Source organism: Salvia hispanica, chromosome 6 (genome assembly GCF_023119035.1).
Source record: "Salvia hispanica cultivar TCC Black 2014 chromosome 6, UniMelb_Shisp_WGS_1.0, whole genome shotgun sequence".
Taxonomy (NCBI): domain Eukaryota; kingdom Viridiplantae; phylum Streptophyta; class Magnoliopsida; order Lamiales; family Lamiaceae; genus Salvia; species Salvia hispanica.
In genome coordinates this window covers 12,580,401-12,601,199 of record NC_062970.1, presented here as the reverse complement: position 1 = coordinate 12,601,199, position 20,799 = coordinate 12,580,401, and the positions used below count along the sequence as shown (strand labels likewise).

The 20,799-nt window shown below is 35.2% G+C and overlaps 1 protein-coding gene and 3 long non-coding RNA genes across 6 annotated transcripts; 2 read left to right on the top strand and 2 right to left on the bottom strand.

Moving 5' to 3' along the window:
- Nucleotides 1-36: 36 nt before the first annotated feature.
- LOC125195958 lies at nucleotides 37-287 on the bottom strand. Its single transcript, XR_007171808.1, has 2 exons — nucleotides 207-287; nucleotides 37-121 (listed from the first exon to the last, which is right to left on the bottom strand). It is a non-coding gene; the product is annotated as an uncharacterized LOC125195958 (long non-coding RNA).
- Nucleotides 288-10,476: 10,189 nt separating this feature from the next.
- LOC125197106 (rosmarinate synthase-like) lies at nucleotides 10,477-11,979 on the top strand. The gene is made up of 2 exons (XM_048095808.1): nucleotides 10,477-10,897; nucleotides 10,995-11,979. Exons 1-2 carry the CDS (start codon nucleotides 10,487-10,489, stop codon nucleotides 11,892-11,894), a joined length of 1,311 nt encoding a protein of 436 aa, XP_047951765.1. The 5' UTR covers nucleotides 10,477-10,486; the 3' UTR covers nucleotides 11,895-11,979.
- A 3,279-nt stretch (nucleotides 11,980-15,258) lies between these two features.
- On the bottom strand, nucleotides 15,259-17,261 carry LOC125193300. Of its 2 annotated transcripts, XR_007171559.1 has the most exons (3): nucleotides 17,130-17,261; nucleotides 16,094-16,160; nucleotides 15,259-15,499 (listed from the first exon to the last, which is right to left on the bottom strand). It is a non-coding gene; the product is annotated as an uncharacterized LOC125193300 (long non-coding RNA). The 2 variants fall into 2 exon arrangements; XR_007171558.1 differs by lacking the exon at nucleotides 16,094-16,160.
- LOC125193297 lies at nucleotides 15,921-18,157 on the top strand. Of its 2 annotated transcripts, XR_007171553.1 has the most exons (3): nucleotides 16,254-16,806; nucleotides 16,907-17,262; nucleotides 17,854-18,157. It is a non-coding gene; the product is annotated as an uncharacterized LOC125193297 (long non-coding RNA). The 2 variants fall into 2 exon arrangements; XR_007171552.1 differs by having other exon boundaries at nucleotides 15,921-16,806; nucleotides 16,907-18,157.
- Nucleotides 18,158-20,799: the final 2,642 nt, after the last annotated feature.

Sequence of the window (20,799 nt, the reverse complement as noted above, 5' to 3'; positions counted from 1 at the left end):
AAACTATATTTCTTTATAGTGTAGCTTCCACTTTTGGACTTTCTCCTCAGGCCCAAGCCCTTTTTGCTCGGCCCTTTTGGTTGAAATAAGTCAAGTACGAGCCAGCATCTCTTTTGAGTAACTGTAACATGAAAAACAAGATCAAGTAAAAACCTTGCAAGAACTGAGGCTAGTTGTCTCCTAAGTAAAGAAAAGGGAGCAGCAACCTTTCTTTTATAGACCAAAATACCTTGCCAAAAAGGGGCAAGGGCAGCTGCAGCTCCTGATCTCCCAACAAGCTCCTGCAAAAAAAAAAAAAAAGAAGCCAACAAATAACTACATTAAGATAAAGTGGCTGCAAAAGATCAAAGAAAAGGGAGATTTGCTGCAGGAAAATAACAAGAAAATACAACAGCTTCAATTAAGGCTTCACGAGTACACACTCTTGCCTATAAAATCCCCTCCACACCACCTTTGATCACCCTCCTACACACCTTAAGATTTTCCCAGCAACATAGAAAGTTGAGAGTAGGAGATATTGAGTTCTAGGAGCAGAACCAGTAGCTACTGCAGAGGTAATACATCTCCATCCTTCTCCCATATGATTTACTCACATCATCATATAGTAACTAAAACCTCAAGCATGTTAGAGCCCCTTCAAAATCTTGACATACTAGAAATGAGGGAAGAACAGTAGCACACAAAGCTCAAACATGCCCTTTTATGAAATGGAACAGAAGAAAACGTTACTTTCCTCTTAAACTTAAGATTTCATAACAACAATACTTATCTAATGCTTTTGATAAAAGATTTAGGATTTAGAGCAGAGACCTCCTAATAAACTCATAGATCATCAAGTAACAACTAAGCTTAGCTACTGTCGAATAAAGCCACAACATAAGCTAAGTAATGAAAGAAAGAAGACTTAATTTAAGGCCGAGGGGCCGCCTCGGAGACCACCGGCGATGGCACTGCAGGAGCAGTAGCGCGAAATGGCGGCGCCTCGAGCCTCGCCGCGCAGCAGCCGTCGTTTCCCCGAGCCTTAGACGGCGTTGACGGATGCAGCCGTGCGACGGAGTTGACGCCGGCTCGTCGTCGCCCAGAACTAGAAGCTGGCGGTGGAGTGAGCAGGACAGAGAGACGGAGGGAGAAAGGCGATGCCTATTCGCCGGAGAGGAAAGGCGGAGATGGCTGGAGCCGGCGCCGAGCGACGCAGCAGGCGGCAGCCCTGCTCGTCGGGCAGCCGAGGACTTCTCCGAACTCGACGGAGGGAGAGAAACATGTTGGAGAAGGGGTTCCCACCGACGGAGCTCCGAACTTTCGCCGAGGATGAGAGTGACGAATGGCGACGAGCGGCGGTGGGTCTACGCGTCGAGCATCGGAGACGAGGTAGGGAGGGCGCCGTGCGCCGCCGGCGACGCAGAGGAGGCACCGACCGGAGCAGCGAACAGCGAAGCCGGCGAATCGCCGGCGAGAGAGGGGCGTGAGGAAGAGACGCCGCCGCCTCCCTTCTAATCTAGGGTTGAAATTGGGGATTTTAGTTAAATTGTGTTTTGAGAGAGGGAGGCCGATGGTTTTGAGAGAAGGATGTAAATTGGGCCTCTCCTTTTTCTTTCTTTTGGGCCTCTATTAATTAAATACATGGGCTAAGGTTTTATATAGAGAATGGACTAATTCTTTTAATAATCTAAGAAGTTGGGCTAATAATTAAAATAAAATAGGAGTTTGGCTTTAGCCTAATTAAATCATGAGCCCACCTATGTTGCTCAATCAAATAATTGAGGTTAAGTAATGGTCCGCTAATTAATTCCACGATGATAAATTTAATTTCCGGACCTTAGTATTAACGCTCGAATAATTTATGGTACGCTAATTATATCCGAAATGATGAATAGACCTCGAGTCTATTTTAGTGCTTGAATAAATGGCATAGGAGGTAACACCCTCTAGTTAAGCAATTTGGTTTAAATTAATTAAATCTACTGATTTAATTAATATTCAAGAATTCTAGAACTTTTCTAGAAAAATTTAAGGAAAAGAATAAAAGAGCACGCACTTAGGATGCATCCACGTTTAAGCTTAATTGATTTATCAAAGTCTAATTAAGTATTATGTTATTTCCTAAAGGGGCGTCTACGAACGTCATCTAAGGCCAAGTTAAGGAAATTACGGAAAGAGCTTTAGCTTTTGAGGTGGGCATTTCTTTCAAAACGTGACTTTAGTATGAAAATGTTATTCTTTACTCAAGTATGTTGTCATGTCATGTTTTGTTTTATGCTTACCTATCTGCTTGGCTATGCCAACTAAGTTAAATCGAATTCGGGTCCCAGTAGGGCCGCAAACCCTACTTGGACCAGTGTACACATAAGGGGAACGTGAGCTAACATAAGAGTTGGCCGGTCCAGTGACCGTCGTGGAATGTGGCCACATTCCCGGTTCACACAATGTTCAGATATGGTATAGTTATGTGATGTGATTGCGCAATCAAAATCTTAACGAAAGGAAAAGTATTTAGTGACTCGGGTCTTTTAAGTAAAACCCCGTGATCACTCAACTGTGGCATTGACAATTTAAAATAGAACTATTTTGGCACTATGTCCACTGAGTATACCAAGTACTCAGCCCTGCATGTTTATTTTTCTAACGTGCAGGTTGAATGTGATCGAGGGACGGCGGTGTTGAGAAAAATGGAAAATGCTAATAAGTAGTTAGAAGGCCCAATACATCGTGTCTCCATACATGTTGTATTGTCTTGGAACATTTCCGCTGCAAATGTACTTCCTTTCTATTAAGTTAGGATCTTCGATACTGTTGAACGAGTACCAGTATCTCTTATTACTCTGATTATTTTGCGATGACCCTTTTGAACTCACTATGAGTACCTAATTCAAGCCGCCTTATTATGTCAATGTTTGTTCTTCCTTTCCCATTCAGGTTGTCTTGTTATGTCAAATGTTTCACGTTTTTCTTTTACCTTATATTTAGTCACGATATAGCCAATCTTGCTATAACTAGTAAGTGCGGTCGTGACATAGCAAAAGGGTACACTCAAACGTATGGAGTGGATTACTCAGAAACATTCTCCCCGGTTGCCAAGATGGATACAGTCCGCGTATTACTATCTATAGCAGCAAACAAAGATTGGCCACTACACCAATTTGATGTGACAAACGCCTTTCTTCATGGAGAATTGAGGAAGGAAGAAGAAGTCTACATGGAAGCACCTCCACGATTTGCCACAGACTTTAAAATGGGAGAAGGGTGTCGCTTGAAGAAGACTCTATATGGGCTTAAACAGTCTCCGAGAGTGTGGTTCGGAAGATTCGCAGGAGCAATGAAGGGATATGGGTATAAGCAGAGCAATTCAGATCATACATTGTTTCTGAAGAAACGAGGTGATAGAATCACCTGCCTGATTATATATGTGGATGATATGATCATTACAGGTGACGACCTCGAGGAGATTGAAAGTCTGAAGAAGAACCTGTTTCAAGAATTCGAGATGAAGGATTTGGGAGATCTTAAATACTTTCTTGGCATCGAAGTGCTCAGATCTCCGAAGGGGATATTCCTGAGGCAGAGGAAGTATATTTTAGACATTCTGGCAGAAACTGGCCTACTAGAGTGTAAACCAGCGGACACCCCCATGGCAGTCAACCATGGATTGAAGATCAATGATGGAGCTGAGTTAGCTGACCGACGTCGATACCAACGACTGGTTGGAAAACTCATTTACCTCTCCCACACTAGGCCTGATATTGCTTATGCAGTCGGGATTGTAAGCCAGTTTATGCACAAGCCACAGGCAGACCATATGGAGGCAGCACTCAGGATTTGCCGGTATTTGAAAGGGACAACGGGGCATGGAGTGATGTTCTCAAAGAATGAACACCTTGAAATCCATGGCTATACAGATGCTGATTGGGCAGGAAATCCGAACGACAGGAAATCTACAGCCGGTTACTTTACCTTTGTTGGTGGGAATTTGGTGACTTGGAAGAGTAAAAAACAAAAGGTGGTAGCTCTCTCAAGTGCAGAAGCAGAGTTCTGTGGAATTAAAAGTGGTTTGACTGAAATTTTGTGGCTCAGAAGGTTAATGAAAGAAATTAACTTCTCACCAAAGAGGAGCCAACTGTACTGCGACAATAAGGCCGCTATCAGCATCTCAGAGAACCCAGTTCAACACGACAGAACTAAGCATGTGGAGGTGGATAGACACTTCATCAAAGAAAACATTGAGAACGGTACTGTCGAGTTTCCTTTTGTTAGATCTGAAGACCAACTGGCTGATATACTGACCAAAGCAGTCAATGCTAGAAGTTTTGAAGAGGCATTGCGCAAATTGAGTGTTGGAGATCCCACCATTCAATTTGAGGGGAAGACACGGAAAACAAACAGGTCCTAGACGGATCTATTTAGGTGATTATGCATTCGACTCCAATTTCATGCAACAAACATAGATCTATAGATATAACATCAAATAAACACATAATCATACATATTCGATGTAGATTCGATTGTTACCTCATAATCCATCATTGGATTGACGTTGCTAGCTGCACCACCCGGAGATCCTTGGTTTATCGACCACGAATCTTCCGTACTATTCCCTTGTCCTTGATTCTCCATCCGTGTGGGCGGATCTTAGATAATCAATTAAATAACTTTGAATGGATCTAGGGAAACCCAATACAAACACAAAATTGTCTAGATCTAATCCTATGAATTAGGATAGATCAAGAACAATAATCAAAACCCTAATTCTCCCACGTGCTAGGCACGAAAATCGAGACAAGTGAGAGAGAAGAGGGAGGCGCCGATTTGCCTCCTAGGGTTAGGGTTTTGTGTTGTCTTGGATTGTATGCTAGGGTTTCCATTTCATTCATTATTTATAGTGGACCTTATTGGGCTAGTAAGGGGATCCATGGAATGACTTAAGTGTTGGGCTCACCCATTAGATAATTAACTAATTAAATCAAATGACCCATGATTTAATATATTATCAATGGAATATTATTTTGTTCCACTAAAGAATAATATTGCACTCCCACTTAAATCACCAAATTACAAATAACTTGGGTCCATTTTATTTTATAATATTTCCCGCGTTTAAGATTATCTTGATCCGTCAATTTAATTCTTTTGTCTGCTATGTGACTAGAATTAAATTAATTCTCCAAAGAGTTTTTCTAGTTTGAAACTTTATTTATTATTCGTGGAATCAATTCCAACTGCGCAGTTTTCTGAATAATAAATTCTTTTTTCAAACACCTCTTGGGGATCACCCCTTAGGGATTTAATCATACCACACTGGGCACGCGAATTCTATGAAATAATATTCCAATACCTTCATGTTGTTCAATTACTACCACCCAAGATATCATGAACTTGAGTTACGTACAAACTCTCACATATTGATAAGTCAAAGTGGCGTTTGATTGAATAAACAATATTGATATTAATATCATAGACTAGAAAATACTAAACTTTCTGAAATATATTCTTTCAGTAGATAGCAATAAAGAATACATTTCGGATTAGATCCTTTCAGTGCTTTACCACACCGGTGTTACTAATCTCATCTTAGGTAAGAGAGAATTATCACAAACACCGCAACCGTACCAATAGGTAGCCAAAGCCTATCTAGGTTGTGAATACGTTTTTCTTCTTACTAGATCTGGCCAAGTCCCCTACTGGAAAACTCATGAGGAGATTCATCGAATTTTCCTACTTGACCTTCTTAGTAAAAAGCCTTAGACTTGTTTATTATATTTCAATAATAAATCATTATATTATATTATTTATTCTCATAAATAGGTAAACAAGTGGACGTGGCGTTTCTCGTATACATGCACAAGCTGACTGTACAAAGGCATGTACGCTCGAAGCATCTTTTAGTATACAAACCCCAACAATCCCACCATTCAATTTGAGGGGGATTGTTAGAAATAATAAAGATTTGATTGAGAATCAATTATTCCAATCAAAGATTGATTGAATATATTGTATTGAATAGGGTGATTGATTATAGGAACATACCATGTACATCATACTATATTCTCAATTTAAAGGGAGCAATACTCAATAATAAGATCATCCAATTCCATACAAACCGTATCCTATCTCTCTCTCTTTTTACAATATGTTTTGTGAAACATTTAACATTATCTGGACTTTCCACTTGATATTTCAGTTCTTATAAATTTAAAATCGTGGAAATACATTCCACAAATCAATATCTGTTTTGTGTTATTAAAAACATAATAAACTAAAACAACAAGATAATTAACGTTGAATGGCCCATTTTGATATAATTCTCAATAACGAGCTAAAATTGTCACTTAAAATTTTATAAGACTTGAATAATAGTATGATAATTGGAATTGAAATTAAAATAAATAATACTAAGTCAATTTATAAGGTTGTTGTTTCTTCCAAAAGATTCTCTTTGCAAATAAGAATGCTTTGCTTTCCACTTGATATTTCAGTTCTTATAAATTTAAAATCGTGGAAATACATTCCACAAATCAATGTCTTTTTTGTGTTATTAAAAACCTAATAAACTAAAACAACAAGATAATTAACGTTGAATGGCCCATTTTGATATAATTCTCAATAACGAGCTAAAATTGTCACTTAAAATTTTATAAGACTTGAATAATAGTATGATAATTGGAATTGAAATTAAAATAAATAATACTAAGTCAATTTATAAGGTGGTTGTTTCTTCCCAAAGATTCTCTTTGCAAATAAGAATGCTTTGCTTTCCACTTGATATTTCAGTTCTTATAAATTTAAAATCGTGGAAATACATTCCACAAATCAATGTCTTTTTTGTGTTATTAAAAACATAATAAACTAAAACAACAAGATAATTAACGTTGAATGGCCCATTTTGATATAATTCTCAATAACGAGCTAAAATTGTCACTTAAAATTTTATAAGACTTGAATAATAGTATGATAATTGGAATTGAAATTAAAATAAATAATACTAAGTCAATTTATAAGGTTGTTGTTTCTTCCAAAAGATTCTCTTTGCAAATAAGAATGCTTTGCTTATATGCTTTGGTGGCGAACTTTCAATTATAAAACTAACATGAAATTTTAATTGCGCAACGAACAAAGGAATAGGCCAAAAAGGAGAATAGCATAACTGCTAAAGGAATCATCAAAGTCTTCATACATATTTTTGACTTTGAGAAATGATTTTTGCAGCCATCTTTATTGCTGTGAAATCATTGTTTTCAGCCCATGAAGCCATTAGATTAGATTTAGATCTTTCTTTGCTCTTTTTGTCTTTGCTCTTTTTTAAGAGTCCCACTGCAACACAACTGATAGTAGTACTAAATTAATTAAAGCATAAGTGCCAACTTTTCTTTTATTCTTTCACCACTTTCCGTTGAAAAGAACAACTTCGAGAGTGAGAAAGATTTTCCTTTTTAAATAAAGAGTGAACTACATAAATGATACATGATCTTTCACTTTCGCACGCAAATGGTACCTGATCTTTATTTTATATCGTTTATGGTACCCAGTGGTTTTTTTTGATAACCCTAAAATACCAAACATTTTTTTATTTTTTTGGAGGATTTGGGCAATTTGGTCTTTTTACACTTTTACATTTTAAATATGATATTATCTTAGTTACGTACTAACTTTGATATTATTTCAAAATTATCATTCTTCTTCCATTTTGTTATCCTTCACTGAATTTGTTTTTTTTTATTTCAATATTAGATTTAATTTTATAAAATTAAATTTAATATTTAGATTTTAAATATCAATAAATTTTTTTAATGAAAACTATTAATTCATGGACACTATAAATATTGATTAAAACTATTAATTTTTGTTATTTAATATAATATTCAATTGAATTGAAGAAGTACAGAAAAATAATATTAATCATGATGGAAAAATAAGAGTTATTCTATTTAGCCTCCGTTCGGTTGTTATAATTGCTTGTGATTAAATATTATGAAGTTGACTAAAAATTTGATCCTACTAAAAATTTTATATATGAGTATTTTTGTTGAAATTTTCTAGTAAATTTTGATTGTTTTCAAATTAATAAACGAAAACTATATTAGTCTTACATTAGATGCATATTTATTTCAGAATAAATTGTCTTATATAATCTATTTATGATTAAAGCTACTGTATTAAATATTGATTAAAACTAAGGCATTGTCATACCTTATTGATTACATAGTACTATACACTATCAAATATTGATTATAACTATTAATTTTTGCTATTTAATCATTTTTATAATTAAAAAAATTTATTGATATTTAAAAATTAAAATTTAAAATTTTGTAAAATTAAATCTAATATTGAAATAAAGAAACAAAGTGAAGGATGACAAGAGGGAAAAAGGATGATAAATTTGAAATAATATCAAAGTTAGTACATAACTGAAATAATATCAGATTTAAAATGTTAAAAGTGTAAAAAGACCAAATTGCCCAAACCCTCCCAAAATAATATCAAAGGGTATTTTCGTACCAAAAAAAGCCAAAAGGACCAATTTCGAGATAAACCCTTAGTCCAGGGACTACTGGCGATATTTTTAAAGTCCGGGGACTATGAGCGAGATAAACCCATAGTCCAGGGACCATTTTGGTAGTTCACTCTTTATATAAAGAGTGAACTACATAAATGATACATGATCTTTCACTTTCGCACGCAAATGGTACACTGATCTTTATTTTATATCGTTTTTGGTACCCAGTGACAAAAATAACCCTAGGTACCAAACATGTTTTTTTTTTTGTTATGGAGGATATTTTTGAAGATTTCCATTAAATAGTAAACATGTGATTATTTTTTTCTTCTCTTCTTTCTTTTTTCTCCATTTTCTTCTTTTTTTTTAGTATTTTATCTTCCTTTCTTCTTTCTTTTTCTCCTTAGTTTATGTTTCCTCTTTTTTCTTTTCTCTTCTTTTTCTTCTTTCTTTTTAGTGTTTTATACATACATCTAATTTCATTCATAATATAAATCAAGAATAAAAAACCTAATTAAATTAATTATTTAAAATAATTAAAGCAATTAAATATTTTTTATTAAATTATTTTATACTCATTTTAGGGTTGAAACACATAACTAAAAATATTCGACTCTTTATATCATTATGAATACAATTCACAATTTTAAATTTTTATTAAAACTATATTGATTAGTTATTAATTTAATATAAAATAATAATAATAATAATAATTATTATTATTATTATTATTATATATAATATGTGTGATTCATAATTTAAATAATTATACTATTAATTTTAACTAGTTTTTAGTATTATTACAATAATTAAATATAATTATAACTATAATTATAATTAAGTATATTTGAATGTTAAAAAATAAATTAATTATTAATATATAAATCAAAATAATAATATTAATATTGATTAATAATAATAGTATAAAGAGTGAGAAGAATGAGAGAAGATATTATAATATTGCTTTTGGTACCTAGTTTTGTGTATGTCCAAAATAACATCAAAGACACAAATGGAAAAATGTGTTTGTTTAGAGGGCATTTTGGGGTAAAAATTGCATCAGGTACCAAAAATGTGATTTATAGGTACCAAAAACGATTTAAAATAAAGATCAGGTACCATTTATGTGCGAAAGTGAAAGATCATGTATCACTTATGTAGTTCACTCTTAAATAAAAGATTTGGGATTGGGACCGAGATAAGAAACAAATAAGGTGCGATAGCCAAAAATTAGTTTTTTGAGAACAAACATTAGGTTAGTTTCTATAAAGAATTGTCAAATTGACTGGGCAGGCCGAATCCGATCTAGACCTGGCACGGACCATGCAGCCAGCCCGGTGAAGTCCAAGCCCACTTGTTGATGGGCTGGGCTGAGTTGAGCATAAACTTATTTTTGCTTACATTTTTCAAAATTTTCATGTGTTTTCAAACTTTTATGGAATATTAATTAAAAACTATTACTCTATCCGTCCCACTTTAGAAGTTTCATTCGTTTGCACATTCATATAAATCAACCCTCCATATCATTTTAAATGTGGACCTCATTTTTCTGCTCTCTCTCTTGCATTATCAATTGCATATTAAAATACGTGCTATTGATAACTTTGTCTATTTTTTTAACGAATGATGTATTTAAGGCCTCTCAACCTAGACCAATAGAAAAAGTTTTAAAATTCATCTTATTAAAATTCTGTTGATTGGAGTTGGAATTTAGTAACTAAACACATAATTAAAAATATGTGGGGACAAAATTAGTGATACTACTAAGAAGGAATATTGTGTAAAAACGAGTAGTAAAAACCAATGGAAGAAAGGGCGAGTTTAGTGCCACTGACATGGTGTCGGCTAACGTGAATACTTGTGTAGTACAACTGAAACAATACTGTACACACATTATGAACAATCAAGATAATGAACAATCTCCACTCTACATATATACACAACTATAATTTGAATAACCGCAAGGATAATCATAGGAGTAATTCAGTTGTAGGAAGCATGAAGATGAGAGTGAAAGAATCAATAATGGTAAAACCAATGGAAGAAACTCCAAGGGGCAGTGTGTGGCTCTCCAATTTAGACTTAGTTTTTCCTAACACCTACCACACTCGGTGGATGTACTTGTACCGCTGGGATGGCGCCGCCGGCTTCTTCGACACGGCAACTCTGAAGGCAGCTCTGAGCCGAGCCCTTGTTGAGTTCTACCCGTATGCAGGGAGGCTGAGAAAGGACGACAACGGCCGCCTTGAGATCAACTGCAACAGGGAAGGGGTGTTGTTCGAGGAGGCAGAATGCGACGCCACCCTCGATGAGTTGGGTGATTTCTGCACACCCCGGCCTGACCTCAACCTCGCCCCCACCGTCGACTATTCTCATGGAATTTCCACTTTTCCACTTTTTCTGGTGAAGGTGCGTTTTCAAAAAGCGTAATAGTACTACTAATAGACATCCAATAAATCGAGTCTTTAAATAATTGTGAGTAAGATTTTGATTTTGGTACATGTAGTTAACTCGTTTCAAATGCGGCGGAGTGAGCTTAGGCTTGGCCAACGAGCATCACACATCTGACGGGATCTCCGCAACCCATTTCATCAACACGTGGTCCGAAATCGCTCGCGGCCTAACCACCGTCCCTACTGTTTCCTTGGACCGCCGCGTCCTCTCGGCGCGCAACCCCCCGCAACCCCGCTTCCGCCACATCGAGCACCAACCCCCTCCGCCGCTCAAAACCCCTCTCGATGGCGATGGTGGCACAACATTCTCCACATTCAGGCTAAGCCGCAATCACATCAACACCCTCAAGCAAAAATGCAATGATGGTTCGAATTATACCATGTACGAGGTGGTGGCAGGCCACGTGTGGCGCTGCGTCAGCATTGCCCGCGGCCTGCCACCAGATCAGGAAACGAAGCTGCAGTTACCGGTGGACGCGCGGCAGAGGCTACGGCCCCCTCTCCCGCTTGGATACTTCGGGAACGGGATCTTCTACACCGGCGCATTTGCTCTGATTGGGGAGCTGGAATCGAAGCCGTTGAAGTTTGCGGTGGAGAAAGTGCACGAGGCAATCGTTAGAATGGACGATGCATACATGAGGTCTGCTATGGATTACTTGGAGTTGCATTTGCGAAATGTGGAAGGCATTGTTCGCAGCCAAAACAATGTGAAATGCCCCAATTTCGGGATAACGAGCTGGGTAAGGCTGCCGGTTCACAAGGCGGAATTCGGGTTGGGGAAGCCTGTTTTTATCTGTCCTGGCGGAGCTCTCTCAGAAGGAAAGAGTTTTCTGTTTTCTGATCAGGAAAATGAAGGGATCGTGTTTCTTGCAATCACGCTGCACCAACCACATATGGAACGATTTCAGAAGTTGCTATACAACAACGATTCATGCATCATGTCTAATATTTAAGCATTCTAGTAATAAGTTCCTTCTTTTTATTGTTCACGGTTGGTTAATGTGTGTCCATGTGTGTTTGTACTACTAAGAATTGAACTCCAACTAAGAAATGTTTTTATTTGAACTCATCTACTTATAGTATTTGACTATGAGTATTTTCTATCTCTTTTTTTTCCTACCTTTTTAGTCATGATAATAAAATCTTCTCTTCTATAAATTTCAAAATGAGACATCTTGTTAACTAAAAATTACTCCATCCATCCTATTAATATTGAAGCATTTATTTTGAGAACAAAGATTAAGAAATGAATACTATTACTATTTAATAAGTTAAGTGGAGTGTACTGAAAATAAAACATGAAAGAGAATAAAGTAGGAACATTGTAAAAGAATAAAGTGAAAGAGATAAATGAGTTATATTTTGTAAAAGAAAATGACTAAACTTTTAATGGGACAACCTAAAAAAGAATGGAACGGAGAAAATATATTGCTTTATAGGATTTTTAATTAATAATTTATCATGGAAATATTATGGAGTGGTAAATGAGAAATATGTAATGCTTCGTGCATTTCTAAAAAAAAATAGTCTCTTTTGTTATTTTCATTGATTCTACAAATTGGTCCACATCCAGTTTTAGAACCATGTTCACAACTCATAACCCTTATATATCATATCATGTTTATTTTGTTATTTTCATTGATTCTACAAATTGGTCCACATCCAGTTTTAGAACCATGTTCACAACTCATAACCCTTATATATCATATCATGTTTATAGTAGTATATGGGAGTGATCAATTGCTAACTCATCATTTAATTTCTAACTACAACTAATTTAAGGCCATAGAATTTTAGAAAACGTGTGGTCTACAATTTGTCACGTGTAATTTTCTTTTTTATTAATTAAATCGAAAAAGATAAAAAAAACTCCAAATTAGGGTTTTGGATGAAAATGTCAATATAATATTCCGAAAATATAAACACAATGCTTTGAGAATGTCAACACAATGCTTGAAGAATGTTAACACATTGCTTATATTGACGTATTTTATATAGTATGTTGAAATTTATGTTGTACGAAAAAATTAAAAATTTACGAATTTTTTTCAAATTTTGACGTCGGAACATATGCTTGTAGGATATCGTTGGATTCCTTATAAAATTATCTATAATTTGATATATGTTATATGAATTTAAAGTTTTGGGATTTCTTTTAAAAGTTAGTTATAACTAATTTTATAGTTAATTGACATTAATACCCCTTATTGATATTTTTTGGAATTAATTCTATGGCCTTATTAACGTTTTTTTTTTATCGTATTGACATTTCAGGGTTGATGATCTAAGCCTTTAATTTGAATATCTAATGACTATTATTTAGTTGTAATTAACAATTAAGTATTGAGCTAGCAATATAACACTCCCCTAGTAGTACATTATGCCAAATTTCTCAATAATATTTTTATTATTTGACGGAAATGATAATTTTATGTGCGGTTCGGTTAATGGATAAGTTTTTAAAAATAACTTAAAGTTTCTATTGGTTTTTCTAGTGCTAAAATTTATCAGGAGATACTACTATTGGAAAGTACTTCATACTCTATGTTTTATTAAAAAACAAACGTTTTCCTTTGTGGATTATCCCATAAAAAAATTACACATTTCCTAAAATGAAAATAATATTATCTCTACTTTATTCTCTCTCCACTAAATTTACAAAATAACAATAAATAACATCCACCGAAAAATAAATATTTCATATTTATCAGGACGAAGAATATAAAAGTTAAAAATTATAATATTTATATTTCATATATTTATATATAAAATTTACTTATGTACTACCCACAAAAATTGACCAGTTTTATCATTTTTGGTCGTTCACCAAAATTAGACTAATTTATAAATATGAAAAGTTTTAAACATTAAAATACTATTCCATTTGTCTCACTCTAAGTGGAGCATTTCTAATTCGCATATTTAAGCAGTGTTTTTTAAGTAAAGTGGAGAAAATAAAGTAAGAAATGGAGAAAAAGTAGAAAGAACGATGTTTCCATATTTAAAAATATGTCATTTAGATTGGGACATCTCAAAAAGGAAAATGTATGACTTAGAGTGGAACGGATGGAGTACTAGCAATATGGACCTCACAATCCACTAACTCTACTCGTCTCTTATTTCTCTCCGTTCTATAGTAGTGGAAATGTTTTTTTCTGGCACGCGATTTAAGAAAAATTATGTTAAGTGAACTAAGTAAAGAAAAATAAGGAGGAAATGAAAAATGTAGAGAAATGAAGAGAAAATAAAGCTAAAATAAAGTAAGTGAGGAAGAATGTGTTAACTTTTACGTAGGAGAGAGTAATCAATAACTTAAATCTTATAATAATAGGATATAGGTTAAATACAGTATATTTCTATTTAAGCGTGCTCTTCTTCGCCTCCGTTCCAGTGTCGTTGGAGTTCTTTTGCGCACGTTATTTCTTATTTTATGTTTATGTATCTTTCTACTCTTTTCTATTTTGATAATTAACTTTAACTTAAATGTAATTAAATCAAAATTTTAAAAAATAATTTGAATTTAATTTAGTATGAAATATCTTATCCAAAAACTCAAAATGAGATAGATTTTGAGATATCATTAGTGATATTTTGGATTTTACAAATTAGAGATTGCCATTAACCTTGCATATTTTCATTTTTTTAAAAGTATTTTCTAATAAAGTTTATATTGATGAAAATTTTGATAGTTCATGTTTAGTTAATGATAATTTGATAATTCGAGGAAAAACTGTTGGCAAATTGGTTCGATCGGTCTCACTGTTGTCATTTTTAAATGTTGTTTCAACGCATATTGCCGTTGTTAATTCCTTGTTTTTTTTTTGTCGTGCAACTTTATTCACGTGTATTGTCATGTTTTCATAATTAAAAATAATCCTTTTGGAAAATGAAACTATAAACATTCCTTATCATTTCCAGAGAATTAACGCCTTGGGCCAATCCTCATTCTTTTCATTCTCCTTTCAAGAAAACTAAACCAAAAAATGGACGGAAGCAGCGTATACCAAAGCACAACCAGTGAATCCAAATCGATCACTTCGCCGCCGGGTAAGAAGCTCCGCCGCGTAAAACTAAAAAAATGGATTGGAAGCTAATTCAATTCCAAATTTCATGTTTGATAAAATGAAGTAGTAATTGATATGGAATTGAATTTGAAGAATTTGTGCGCACACAGTATACACAAAATACACACTCACACACACTTTCACGACCGCACTTGCTAAGGATAGCCTAGTCGGGGAACCGTGACTCGGGGGAGGGTATAAGAAGCGGGGAAAGAAATAGGGAAAAACAAAATCAAACATTGGTTGCGAGACATGACTAATCAAGTGCTGATACATAGAAGGAAAGATACTCGATCATGAAACTCGAGTAATCGTTTGTAAAAATTTCAATACACCAGAGTTTTGAACAAAATAGACTTGAGTCTTTTAAGATGCACAACGGAAGCAAATGAACGCGGTTCCATGTATGGAGACATGAACCTCCGAGAGTCCTAATCTGACTGAATTAAATGTATTGTCTCAATAGCACTTCATCCACCACTTCGCTGCTCAACCTGCACATTTAGAAATATATGCAGGGCTGAGTACAAAAGTACTCAGTGAACACATTGCCGAAAATACAAATATACATTTGAAAATATTGTCAAGCCACTATCACAGTAACACTCAGGGATTTTATTAAAAAGACCCGAGCTTACTAAAAATCATTTTTCGACTGCAGTGCATTTCTTTCTGTATTTTGCCATATCTGATCATCTTGTGCCGTAGAGATGGTGTTCTCTCACGGTCACATTAACAATCTTGTGCCGTAGAGATGGTGTTCTCTCACGGTCACATCAACATTCTTGTGCCGGGAAGGTGGCCACCTTCCTCGGTCACCAGACCTGCCCTCTGGCCATAGGTCTCCTGTGTACACTAGTCCGAGTAGGGACACCACCCTCACTTGGACCCGAATTCGATTCACATATCATCATTCACAACTCACTTGGCCTCACGCCAAAACAGATAGGCATCATACACAAAACATTTTGGCAAGACAACATCATTTAAAATAAACAACGAACATATGTTCGAGTTTTTCATAAAATATCACTTCAAAAATAATTTGCATTTTTATCCACATTAGTATGTAGGATAGAAAAGTTCACCTTGTTTTTGCTTCCTAGGATTTTCGTAATTCTCTGTTTCTCAAAGTTATCTTCCTGTATGTTCTTCCTTTTTAGAAACAAAATACAAGCTAAATTTCAGCTTTAAGAATATATATATATATATAATAACTTTATGATATGCATCTTATTATATGGTTCTCCTTCTTTAAGCCTTACTCTTCTATTAGGTTTTTATGACTCTCTCTAGAAATTCATTTTCAAATCATTTCATTATAATTCTGGGATTTAATTAGAAGTCTTAAACAACTAATTAAAGAGAAATTTTATTTATTTACTTCCAGAGATTTTATCTTCTATCAAAATATTTTGGTCCTGCCAAAATAATTTAAATTAGCCTAAACAAAGCATGGATCAATTTATAAATCAAGAGCTAAATGGGCCAATTAATATATAGAACTTAGCTCAAGATGAAATTATCGGCAGTGGGCTAAAGGGATACTTCTTACACTAATTCAAATTGAGAAGAATTAATTAAGAATTAGCCCAATTATATATATATACTCCTTACGTCTCTTTCCCTTTCTCCCTCAACTCTCCCTCTATTTCTTCTCCCCCTCGCCTCTCTCTCTCGAATCTCGAATCTGTCGCCGCCGCTGCACGGGCGGCGGTTCCCCGGCCTCCCCACGCCTCGCACTGCCAGAGCAGTTTCCCGACGCCCCGACGGCCGCTGCCTCATCGCCGACTCCTGAGAGGTAAGTTAGAGAAATTCTATCTTATTTCTTTCTGTGTAATTTCTAAAGATTTAATCTTTGATTTAAAGTTTAGGTGTTTCAAACTTGTATATTTTTGAAGGTGGGTGAAATCAGTGATGCATCGGGCTGTGGGGCTGCTACTGTCGTCGATAGGGTGCCGAAGATTAGTCGCCGGAGTCCCGACAGATTTATACTCTCGAGACAAGTTCTTATTTTGTGAAGAATTGCTATTTGTTGTTTTGGTAGCTAAAGTGAAGAATTGTTATTCTTGATCTACATGCTTATATGCAAATTTTGAGAAAAGAAAAGTGCTTGGAGTTTACCTTCATTACGTGGGAAAATGTGTTGTTGGATTGTGGGACTTGACCCTGTAATTGTTTGCAACTCTCCCCCTTTTCTTACTCCTTCTCTCTCCTTTGGATGGTTGAAAGTTTTGGAGTGAGTTCCTATTGTTTTGTAAGTGACGCTGGAAAAAGGAAAGCTCGTTCCCATATATATACATTTACCTTGCCTAGCTTAGCTTGTACATATCTCTGATTTGATATGCTTAGATCTTTAGCAGGGATTTAATATCTTACTTGGCATAATCTGCTCCCTCAATCTCCTGAACAAATCTTGCAATGAGATTATGCATTAAATGTCTACTATCCACTTGCACATTACTTTATCTCCTCATAGTATTTTATTTGATAGAGTATGTGAAAGTGATTGAGAGCAGAAGGAACTTTGTTTCTATTTATAGGCTAAAATAATTTATGTTGCATTCTTTCTATGAAATCTCTGAAATTAGATTCGTATTGAATGCAAATACTGTATAAGATTGGTGATAGATATGAAGAAGTTACCACGTAGTCCCACTTGCAATTATTATATCTATTTCCTTAAGATTTTATTTGATATGGGAATAAATGATCTCCTCAGTAAATCTTATGGAAAATCTTCTCAAAGATTAGCTTAGATTTCTCAATCTATCTCACCGTAGATTTTGATCTTGGCATTAAGTGCAAGATCTTATATGATTTCTACAAATTTTCCCATTTTACGCAGGAACATACATTGGCGGATGTCGGTGACGTGTTGGACTTTGTTGGGATGCTAGCAGTGTTGTCAAACGGGCTGCCCGAGACTTGCACATCTTTCGCTTCCGATCATAATAGGCTAGGCTTTAATTATATTGTAATATTAGACTTGATTCGTGTATCGGGTATTACGACTTTTACTTTGAATTTATTCTTTGGATAGTCATTGAAAATAATTGCTAAATAGCACAAAAGTTTATTAGATGTCTCGTCTATATTTTCTTAACTCAATGTAAGATTCTTTCATATTTTAGTGCCGCTTTGAAATATCTAATATTCGTTGTATCGTGCTTTTATTTAATGTTGTAAAATCCTTTCAAAGTTTTGGGTTGTTACATTCTACCCCCCTTAAAGAAAATTTCGTCCCGAAATTTGTGGTGCTCTTTAGATGGAATATTTGATAATTGTCACCTCTTGTTCGTCTTGTTTCGATAAAATCTTCATGGTTGAGATTGACTTGTTTCGCAGCTGATGGATCATCCGTTCTAGAATTGCCATAGGTTCTTCGTAACTTAAGTTCAGAGATAGGAGGTAGGTCTTTGCGTGAGGTGTCACTTGTTTGTTGTCGAACATGTATGGTAAGGGTTAATATGGTATATGCTTCGTACACCACTTGATCCACTTGTTTGAGATCTCGTAGCGTTGAATAAATCCAGATTTTGGTTTCCGCATAGTATCAATTCTAGATGTTCTTTTACTTCACAAGCTAGACTTCAACTTCGTTCGATTTGTATTGACATACGGCTTTTTCCGGTCTTGTGCCTCCTTGATCATTTCCTAGGTTCGCTTTAGGTATGTGTTGATTTTATTTATTGATTATGGACTAATATCTTTCTTTTGTTTATTTTATCTTAATAAAGTGATGATCAACACTTTCTCCATAAAGATTCTCCTTTGGTGCCATAGTAATGATCACTTGGTAAACATTATAGTATAAGAATTGTATTTGATGTAAGATGAGCTCATAGATGGTTCCTTGGTATCTATTACTGTGTGCGAGTTGTATCACAAGTAAAAGATCAGTTCCTTATCTGCCTCGTTTATCGTGCATGAATACGCTTCTCATATCGTTATGATTTGAATCGCTCTTTTAATTGACAATTGATATATAGAGAGTAAGTTGTGGTTAAACTCAAATTCGTACTCAATTTCTCACGTAAGTTTTCCCCCAAACTCTTGACAAAATTTTATGTTTCGATCCGATGTGAATAACCTTTCCTGTAAGCGCCTGATTTTTCCGCACGTGTAGTTGAGCTAACTTCTCCTATCTATATGCGATGTGGATGGGTACGAGAAATGCCTCCACCTATTCCATGGTTGTCATCTTTTAGCGAATGGTGTAATGCTCGTCTTCATATATGAGGCGTCGTGTGCTTTCACTCGAAATTACGTTCTTTAATACTTTGTCGCAAAATCTTATTTCAAAAGTGTTACGTTTTCTGTCTCTTTCCAGTGCCTTCCGTGGTCACCCAATTTTACGTTCGTTCGTATTTATTTTAGTACTTCATTCATCTTGTCTCCGTGCGTCTACCATTTAACGTCCTAAATTGGATTCCATCACTAAAGTGGCGGTCTTTGTTTCCACTATTTTAAGGTGCTTTACTAACTCCAAGTTCATCTTATCGAATTCTCGCAGTAGTTCTTTTTCTTAGGTAACTAGAATTATTAGTTGTTAAAATTTTTGACTTAGAGCATCTGTTACGCATTAGGCTTGCTACGATGGTAGTTAAAGCTGCAATCGTATCTTCAATCAGCTCGTCATCTTCTGTCCCGCGTGCTCAGTTTCTATTCTCAAAGCGAATATTTAAGATTCTTATGATTAGTGAATTATAGCATCGAACTTTGTACAAGTGATGTCCCCCAAATTTCAGTGCATGTACTATTGTTGTCAATTCTTGATCGTGTGTTAGTATTTTAGCTAGTAGGGCCTAAGTTTCGAGGTGCATAAACGATTACTTCCCCTTTTGCATAAAACTCATCCAAGTCCCTCTTTTTTTTTTTTGTGCGTCTGTGTAGGCTTCAGAACATGCCCTTGGTTCTAGTACTGCTAACACGATGTAGTTGTCACCCCTTTTTTTTTCTTTAGCATCTAAAACTCTCATTCCAATCTACGGTCCACAAAAATTTCGTGCCATTTACGTTCTTCGGCCTTGTATTTAGAGAATCTTTTAATGAGTCCTGCGAAGTAACCTACTAATCCAAAGGAACTTCGAATTTTGTTCGAGGTTATGAGTAAGTTATAACTTTTAATATTTTCTAGCGTGATACTCCACAGTGGTTGCTCACATTTTTCTTTCATCTTAAAATAGGTGGACATCTCATTTTTTTGAGATAGAGATATTCTCTGAACTAAGACCCATCGTATACATTTATTTATTTATTATTTATTTACTTTCTTTTGCATTTACCTTTTATATTTTCGTGAGGCACTTCCTCGCGCAATGTCTACTTTTATAACATATGCATTTGTTGCCGTTCCCAGCCGTACAGACTCCCTTGTGCATTCGGTTGTTCTTAAAATAACAAGCAGGATGTTCTCTTGTGTAATTAGGAGTTCTCTGCCTCTTGAAATCTCGGGAATTGGTTCGTAGAGGTGTTGTATCGCAGTTGACACTGCTATGACCTTCGGCATTGTTGCTCAAATTTCAAAGTTCTTTTGCATATCTTTGCTAGTTCTCTCCTCGTTTCTAGGTCTTCTCCCGTTTATTCTTAGTTGTCAAATCTTCATTTACGTCTCGTCTTAGCATTAGGTCAAAAATAAGTGGGTATTCATACTTTTATTTCTTTGTCATTGTTGTTGTATATATATCTTAATTAGTTTACTTCTTGCTGATCACTTAGTCTTAATTATTTATCGATTAATCACCCAATTGTATACGTTAAGATCTTGTGCACTATGAAGGGACTGATAGGG

Excerpts from the sequence above, each read along its gene's own strand:
- LOC125197106 (XM_048095808.1), top strand. The coding sequence starts at position 10,487 with ATGAAGATGAGAGTGAAAGAATCAATAATGGTAAAACCAATGGAAGAA. Across the intron at positions 10,898-10,994 it reads TTCCACTTTTTCTGGTGAAG|TTAACTCGTTTCAAATGCGG; the intron begins GTGCGTTTTCAA and ends TGGTACATGTAG.